The sequence below is a fragment of the Myotis nattereri genome, assembly GCF_964212035.1.
Source record: "Myotis nattereri genome assembly, chromosome: 3".
Taxonomy (NCBI): domain Eukaryota; kingdom Metazoa; phylum Chordata; class Mammalia; order Chiroptera; family Vespertilionidae; genus Myotis; species Myotis nattereri.
In genome coordinates, this window is record NC_138077.1 from 196,061,949 (window position 1) to 196,070,342 (window position 8,394).

At 56.1% G+C, this 8,394-nt stretch overlaps 1 protein-coding gene and 1 pseudogene across 3 annotated transcripts; one reads left to right on the plus strand and one right to left on the minus strand.

The window, feature by feature from the left end:
- Positions 1-1,048: 1,048 nt before the first annotated feature.
- Positions 1,049-4,351, minus strand: FAM167B (family with sequence similarity 167 member B). Of its 2 annotated transcripts, none has more exons than XM_081088105.1 (3): positions 3,097-3,927; positions 1,736-1,995; positions 1,049-1,352 (listed from the first exon to the last, which is right to left on the minus strand). In XM_081088105.1, exons 1-2 carry the CDS (start codon positions 3,346-3,348, stop codon positions 1,765-1,767), a joined length of 483 nt encoding a protein of 160 aa, XP_080944231.1. In that variant the 5' UTR covers positions 3,349-3,927; the 3' UTR covers positions 1,049-1,352; positions 1,736-1,764. The 2 variants fall into 2 exon arrangements, with proteins under 2 accessions (XP_080944231.1, XP_080944230.1); XM_081088104.1 differs by having other exon boundaries at positions 1,052-1,478; positions 3,097-4,351.
- Positions 4,352-5,332: 981 nt separating this feature from the next.
- Positions 5,333-8,159, plus strand: LOC308515584 (myotubularin-related protein 9-like; annotated as a pseudogene). Its single transcript has 6 exons — positions 5,333-5,617; positions 5,785-5,893; positions 6,128-6,486; positions 7,005-7,233; positions 7,376-7,425; positions 8,022-8,159. The product of its transcript is annotated as a myotubularin-related protein 9-like (transcript).
- Positions 8,160-8,394: the final 235 nt, after the last annotated feature.

Sequence of the window (8,394 nt, forward strand, 5' to 3'; positions counted from 1 at the left end):
AGAGGTGCAAGGGCAGCCTTTAAACCCCAAAGAGCAGGGGCAGGCAGACGCACACACACTCAGCTGTCAGTGAAAGGCAAGAAGCACTGCTCTCACACAGTCTTTCGTTACAGTCTGAGGCAAAGGCAACATCACTTCCGAGTCAGAGGAGAGTCCAGTACCCTGTTCGGCAGGCGGAGAGCAAGGCCCCCATGCTATAGGCAGGTGTCAGCTAACGTGGCTACTGCAGTCAGGAAAATAGCCGGATCATTTCTGGGCACAGGACCAACGCTTATTATAGTCAGCGGGTAGGCTAACTAACACTCCTCTTCCAGGCAGATGCTGGACAGCCAGGAAGAGGACAGGCAGGACAGCACTACGGCTGGAGAGTAGTGGACCACTTCTAACTCAGGTAGAGGCAAGGCCAGAGACCCTGTTAAAGGTATGGGGCCGGGCACTATCTCCTGCAGCCAGTGGAAGACAGAACAAACACCCCTTCCCCGGGCACCCAGCGGCAGGCAGCGGACTGGCAGCACTTTCTGTTATAGGCAGGAGGCAGGAACCCTGTCTCAAGCACAAGCAGGCCAAGAATCCCCCGTTAACCTGGGGCCACACTGAGGGTGGCACCCTCATAGGCAGAGGGCCGGGTCACCGGTGTTAGGAGAAATGCTAGGTGGCCTTTATGAGGCCCAAGATGCTTGACCCCCTCCCAGAGGAAACTATAAATGCGTCACTACCGCCACTGCCTGAGCTACGCTGAGTGAGCCGGCTGGGGGAGGGGAGCCCGCAGAGCATTGTTGGGGTTTGTGAGGTGGAAGCTGATTGTGTGTGCACCTCAGCTGCAGAGGGAAGGGGAGACAGGAAATGGGTGGGGGAAGAGGAAGCCTGCGTTGGAAAGTCAGACAAAGAGGGTAACAGAAACAAAGGCTGAGAGAGAGAGACAAAGTTAACAGAAAACACACAGCAGACTACAGTGACACGGAGCCCAGAGCCAGGGCTGCAGCCGAAGCTCCCTTCACAGGCCATCTCTGGGCCTCAGCCCAGTAGGAATGGCGCTGGCGACAGCAGTGATAAGCCATTGAAATGTGCGTTTATTGAGTGCTTGCTGTGCACTGTCGCACTGAAGACAGGTCCAACCACTTGTGGAGTGAGAACTAGCACTTGCATTTCAGAGGTCAGGAAACAGAGTCCAAAGTTACGGGACCCCCTCAAGGTCTGATGGAGATAGATGGTGGGCGGGCTTGGAATCCAGGTCTGGCAGGTCCTGCATTCTCCAGATGCTCATTTACCCAAGTCACTTCCATGGGGGTCATTTAGGATTTTAAGTTAGTTCTTTCTCAGTTCTGATCTTGGTAAGATAGATAGAGCTGGAGCTGTGGGGGAGATCAGGATCCATTAGTCCGTGTCCACCCCCAACCCAGGCCTTCTCTTCTATAATGAATCCCTGGTCCCAGCAACAGAAGACAGCGACCTTGGCCTGAATAAATGACTGCAGAGACCTTGATGGGAAGCAGAGAAGGTATTTATTATGTGAGCTCCTACTGCCCCTCTCCAACTCCCTCTCCACCCCTTCCCGCCCCCCCCTTACACCCCCCCCCCTCACACACACACACAGCTGGGGCAGCAGCAGGAACAGGATGCTGGGCTCTATGCTCCCAGATCTAATCTGAGTGTACCCACCAACCCCCTCTCCTGCCAGGTGCTGGTGCCTCTGGGGCACACCTTTTCCCCCCAGGTGGGTGGGGGAAAGGGGTACCGGGTGCTCAGTAGGCACGCAGGTTCCCCTCAGCAGAGCGTGAAGCGTCGGGCGCTGATGTTCATGCGTGTGAGGCCGAGGTGCCGCAGCGGCGGGGCCAGCGCCAGGCCGGCCCCGGGCTCCAGTTCCAGCTCCAGCTCAGCTTCGTCCAGCAGCTCTTGGTGCAGATGACAGGCTTGGTCCACCTTCAGCCGGTGCAACTGGGCCCGCAGACGAAGCAGCTGCCCCGCCAGCTGCCGGTCCTGAGCCTGCATCTCCCGCTGCAGCCGAGAGGGGGCATCAGCCGGCTGCTGGGCCCTCAGCCGCTCTCGCCCGCTCGTCCTTCCCTTTCTGTCACCCTGGGTCTTTGCACAGTCTGTGTCCTCCACATCCCTTCCCTTCCCAGTTTAATCCCTCCCCACCTCTCTGCCCGAGCGGTTCTAAAACCAAGCTTAGAAGCCAGCATTGCCCTGGCTGGTTTGGCTCATGGATACAGCGTCGGCCTGTGGACGAAAGGGTCCAGGTTCGATTCCAGCCAAGGGCACATGCCCAAGTTGCAGGCTGGATCCCCAGTAGGGGGCGTGCAGGAGGCAGCCGATCAATGATTCTCTCTGATCATTGATGTTTCTGTCTCTCCCTCTCTCAAATCAATAAATTAAAAAAAAAAATTTTCTTAAAAAGCCAGCATTGTCCTGGCCACTGTGGCTAGGTTGGGTTGATTGGAGCGCCCTCCCATACACCAAAAGGAAGGAGGTGGGTTTGATTCCTGGTTAGGGCACATACCCCAGGTTGCTGGTTTGAGCCTCTGTGGGATGTTTCTCTCTCTCTCTCTCTCTCTCTCTCTCTCTCTCTCTCTCTCTCTCCATCTCTATAAAAAAATCAATAAAATATATATAAAAAAGAAAAATTTAAAGAAGAACCTAGCATTAAACAAATACAGGTGCCCCAGGCCCCATCCCAGATAACTAAGTGGAATCTCCAACTGGGAGCCTGGACCTCTTTACATTTACACGTGTTGGATTAAGAGCCATCTATTCAACATTCGCTCCTCAGATTCTGCCTCCAGAGTGCGCCATTCTGTACTTCACAGTGTCTCTGGATATAGCAATGCCTAGAGTAGGGGAGGCCATGCCCTCCCCATCTAGATAACTGGTGGCCCAAAGAGCAGGCTCTGTGCCTTTAGCCTCAAAACACAAGGTCAGCAGATTGAATGGAATCCTCCAGCAAGTCTTCCTGAATAAAACACTGTGTCCTGGCTCCTCAGGACACAGCCACAGGAATGTGCAGTTGCTGGGGGCGGGATCCATTCCCACCCCACACCCGTGGTCTTGGAGAACTGTCCCCCAGGCCCTCTGCAAGGCTGTCCACCCCACCAGACTCACCAGCTCCCGGCGCAGCCACTCAAGGGCAGAGTCCATTGAGTCAAAGCCGCAGATGGCCCCAGGTTCCCCCGGCCCAGGCCCAGCTCGGGCCTTGCGCCAGGTCTGGCTCTGGACCTGGGCGGTCCACTCCAGATACGAGGGCCGCCGTGTTTGCAGCTGCAGCTTCGCCGTCAGCGCCTTCACAGAATCCAGGCTCTCTTCCTCCTCGTTTTCTTCACCCACTGCCTGGAATTTCAGTGGCCTCAGGGACATGGTGGGTCTGGGACGGGTGACAAAGCAAGACTGCAGCTCTGGGATTAGGAAAAGGCTGGTAATATTGCCCAGGTAGTGGCGGCAGAAGCTGAGGGTGAACAGGGTGCGATGGTGAATGTTCAAGGTGGGTCGGGAGGCTGAGTGTGTGAGGGTGAGTGAGTAGATGGGTGTGGGAGGCAGAGTGGCAAGGGCTGGGATTTTCCAGGACCGCTAACCCTGGAGCCACGTGATGCCCATCCGTTTGGCGACAGAAGAAGCCCTGCTCTTTTGGCCCCTTGGATGAATTTTATTGTCTTTGCCCAGAAGGAGACACCCAGTTTCCCAGAAAGGAAGTTGTTCCAGGATAAGAAAAGCATCACCAACACCAGCTTCTTGGCCCTCTTCCTAAGACCCACGTAAGGGAGTGGGGAGGGGATAGAAAGCTGACGAGCTGCCCTCTGTCCTCACTCATGGCAAAGGAAGTGTCCAGAGCCCTGGCCCGGGAGTCAGAGGACTTGGGTTCTGACGCTGGTTGTGTGGGACCTTGGATAAGTCACCGACTCTCTGTTGGGACAGATCTTTGATTTTAAGCTGTGCTCTAAAAAACTTTAGGTTCCTTGGAAATCGCTCAGAGACCGCATGCAGGATCAGGCACACCTGTGGATGGGCTCCAAGACCCTTCTCTCCTGGCCCTTCCCAGGGCTTCAACACAAGCAGTTCCCTTTTTAATTTTTAAAAGAATTTTAAAAATATATTTTGTTAATTTTTTTCAGCGAGGAAGGAAGAGGGATAGTTAGAAACATCGATCAGCTGCCTCCTACACACCCCCTACTGGGGATGTGCCCGCAACCAAGGTACATGCCCTTGACCGGAATCGAACCTGGGACCCTTCAGTCTACACACAGGCTGACTCTCTATCCACTGAGCCAAACGGGTTAGGGTGCAGTTCCCTTTTTTAAACTTTGTATTGAAATGTAACACAGAGAGAAAAACGCACATATCATAAATACACAGCTTGATGAATACACAAAAGCTTGGAACCTAGTGGACCAGAAGGCCCTTTGAAGGCAGGAGTCCATCTTCGTCTTGTTAATAATCAGTACTTAACACAGTATAGGCATCAGTGTTTGAGAAATAAAAGAATAATTGGATGGATGGGCTGATGAGTCCCCCGGTAAATCGGGTTATCTCGTATAAATTACCAGTTGAAGTGTGACTCTTGCCAGACTGTAAACCCTATGAAGAGAACTCAGTCATCCTTTGGTTACAACACTAAGCACAGAACTCAACTCATTGTATGGGCAAAGAATGGAGCAATAGGGGACGGGGCTCCGGGGAAGTGGTCACCATAGAGGGCGCCCTTAGGCAGGGACATCCGCGTGGTGGCTGCGGGGTGCCAGTTACACAGCTGCTTGCATTTAAGGAAGACACCCAACCTCAGATGTGAGGGAGGAAGTAGGCAGTTCCCAGTTTCACACCCACACTTTCCACCCCTTCCACCAGGGGAAGAGATGGCATTCTTCTTTCTTTTTTAAGTCAGCCAGAGTGCCAGCATTCCAGTCTAAAAAGCCAAAACTATTGACCTGGTGAGTTTGACTCAGTGGATAGAGCAGCGGCCTGTGGACTGGAGTCCCTTGTTCAATTTGGAGTTTTGTGTTCAATCCCCAGTAGGAGGCGTACAGGAGGCAGCCGATCTCTCTCATCATTGATGTTTCTATCTCTCTCTCCCTTCCTCTCTGAAATCAATAAAAATATATTGGTAAAAAATAAAGTAAAAAGCCAAAAATATTGAGTGCCTCATGCGAATTAAGCACCAGGCTAAGGGGTTAAGCAAGATTATTCTCCCCATTTCACAGATGGTGAGATTGAGGTTTCCTTAACAAGTTCTGCCTGGGGTCCTGCTGAGAGGTGCTGGCAATAAGAGGGGGACAGTTCTTTGGAACTGTGTTATCCTTCCTCCAAGGGGCCGCCTCGACAGCTGGCCATGCGGGGCGCCTGCTGCCCAGCCAGTTCCTGTCCCTTTTGGAGCCCCAGCTTGCCCCGCCTGAAGCTCCTGGAGTCTGTCCTTTTGCTGGGCCCCAGGCCCACCTCCGGAGGAATGGAGTTCTCGGAGTTGATCCGCACCAGCCGGGCCCAAGCCGAGCTCTTGCGGGGCCAGGAGGCGGCCCCACTGCGTGGCACGCTGTGCGTTGCCGGCCACCACCTGCTGCTGTCTCCAGGGCCCAGGCGACTCTGGGCCTCTGGCTGCGGCTGTTGGGCCGTTGCGTAGTGTTGACTCCATCGAGAAGCGGTGAGCTTGGCGGGGGCGACCCTGGAGTTGGGGACTTCGCGGTTCCGCGGAGTGAGGGGAAAGAGCAAGTGCAGTTGGAGATGGTGCATTACGTCCAATCCTATAACTGGTTTCTCCTCCCCTGATGGGGGGCGGGGTACACTTAGCCTAAACGCGTTCATCCCCAGGGTCGCGGGTGACTCGGGCACTATCACGCTGCGCTGTAAGGACCTGCGCGCGCTACAGCTGGACATTGAGGGCGTGGACGCGACGCTGGACATAGCCCGCTCGGTCGAGGTACGCCGCGGTGCACCCGAGGCACTTACGCTATCCCTGTCCCGTAACCATGTAGTAAAAGGGGGTCGCTGAGCAAGAGCATTCAGCAGCCAGTGTTATCCCGGGGCACAGCTAATGGCTAGGGAACCCGGGTGGTCTGGAGTACTTGGAGAGGCGGGAGCTGCGGACCCGAGGGGCCGGAAGGTGTGGGTGGGATGATCCCACCTTTCCCAGATCCCCTGCCTTCTTCTCCAGGCGCTGTCTTCCCTGGAATCGGTCATCACCTCCTATCTGTTCTTCTACCGTCCAAAGGGCTTGAGACTGGGCGCCGCCTGGCGCTTCCACCCGCCTCGGGATGTGGATGCGCCGGGCCTGGGAGGGGCGCGGGGACATGGCACTCACTGGGTACTCAAGAGCACGCCTTCGCCCCTCCCTGCGCTGCAGACCGACCCACGGAGGCTGAGCGGGATGAACAGGGACTTCAGCTTGTGCCCAGTTACCCCCGCGCCGTGATCGTGCCTCGCGCTGCGGACGAGGCCGTGGCGCTCAGCGCCCGCTTCCGCCCGCGAGGCCGCTAACCTGGGCTCAGCTACCACCACGCTCCCAGCGGAACCGTGCGCCCCGCCCCACCCCAGTCTCCGCCACTAGGACCAACCGCGTCCCTATTGGGCCCTTTCCTGCTTTGGCCGGGCCAGTTCGCTGCCCGCCGCTGCCCTGGCTCTTGCCCTGCTCCGGCCTTTTCTGGCCCCGCCGGGTCCTGCCTCCAACTGGCCTCGTCCGCCCAGCCTTCCTCGACTGGGGCCCCGCCTCTCCCGGGTTTCGGGGTCTGAGCTCCGTGGCCCCGCCCCCTGGTCGGTCCGGGCCTCTGAACCTAGTCCCTCTTTTGTCAACACAGGACCTGCACAAGGTCTGCTTATCGGGCCCCTCCCTGTCCCACCACAAGCAACTCAGACCGGGTCCGAGGCTTGCGAATTCCGCTCGGAAGGCTCCTGCGCCCCAGCCCGCGCCTGCTCGCTCTGAGCCGCTCCAGTGTAGACTCGCCCAGGGGCTGTGAGCGAAGTTCGTGAGCCAGGGCTGGTGGGTACGGCTCCCCGGAGCCCAGTCCCTGTCTGCAGGTGCTGCTACGATCCAGCCAGCCCCTGACCGATCCAGCCAGCCCCTGACCGGGCCCCAGAAGCGGCGCTGCGCTGAGGAGGAGGAGCTGCTGCGAGCTGTGCTGGCTGGGGCTCGACCTGGGGCCCGGGCATCATCGTGGATACTTGCTCGGCCTAGACCGCCAAACAGGCCCGCAGGACTGGCGGCGGCACTAAATCCAAGGCCGCCTACCCAGGCTGGAAACGGCTGCACTGGCCCCTGGAGAGGTAAGGGGCTTCCTAGGCTCTCCTGCAAGCCTCTTCCTGGTTGAAAAGGGAGTTATCTTACAGAAACCTTGAGGATGTTAAGCCTTTCCTGGTAGCCATGCCACCAGATAGGCATCCTCACTTGCACCCTCCCGCTGACAAGAGTTCATGACACCCTGGAGGCCCCATCTCCTGGAAAGAAAAAGCACTGCTGTACATTATACTGAAAGTTGCCTCCCAAGAACAACCTCCCCCCCCCTCTCTCCCTCTCTCCCTCTCTCCCTCTCTCCCTCTCTCCCTCTCTCCCTCTCTCTCTCTCTCTCTCTCTCTCTCTCTCTCTCTCTCTCTCTCTCGCGCACACACACACACACCCTCAGTATAGGTCCCAGCCCCCTGCCCAGCTATAGCTATTCCTTCTGTCTCCAGATGATGGTAGTACCAAGAGGAGGTCCTAAGTGAGTTTCTGTGCTTTGAGGAAGATGCACTGCTCTCCTACCCAGAATACAAAACTCTGTTTATTCATATTTATATATATATATTTTAAATCCTCACCCGAGGGTATTTTCCACTGGTTTTTACAGTGGAAGAGATAGGGAAAGACAGAGAAAAAGGTCGATGTGAGAGAAATACATTGATTGGTTGCCTCCTGCATGACCCCTGACCAGGCCAGGGAGGAGCCTACAACTGAGGTGCATGCCCTTGACCGGAATCGAACCCAGGACCCTGCGGTTCCCAGGCCAACGCTCTATCCACTGAGCCAAACCGGATGGGCACTGCTTAACTTCCTTACTTGTCCTTCTCTTCCTGAGGCCCATTTCTGCGCTGGACCCCCAACCCCACCCCCCCACCCGAGCCTTCAGAGGTAGCATGGGAGGCGTGGCAAATAGTGACAGATGAGAAGACAGAAGGCTCTCAGCCAATGGTTTCAGCCTGAGCCCCAGCCCTAAGTGCTGGCCTTTCCTAGAGTGGCTGCGATGTTCCTGAGACCTCTCCAGGCCCACAGCACCTTCGGACCTTGGATGAAGGTGCCTGCAACCAGCCTAGCTCATAATATTGAACTTCCAGGTTTGAAGTGTCCAAAGAAAGTGTAGGGAGGTCCAAATAATCAAGGTCTCCTTGCCTGGATAGCAGCTCACTGGGGTGTCACACTGAGAAGGGGAAATTATTAAACCCCATAAAATA

Excerpts from the sequence above, each read along its gene's own strand:
- FAM167B (XM_081088105.1), bottom strand. The coding sequence starts at position 3,348 with ATGTCCCTGAGGCCACTGAAATTCCAGGCAGTGGGTGAAGAAAACGAG. Across the intron at positions 1,996-3,096 it reads AGTGGCTGCGCCGGGAGCTG|CGGGAGATGCAGGCTCAGGA; the intron begins GTGAGTCTGGTG and ends TCTCGGCTGCAG.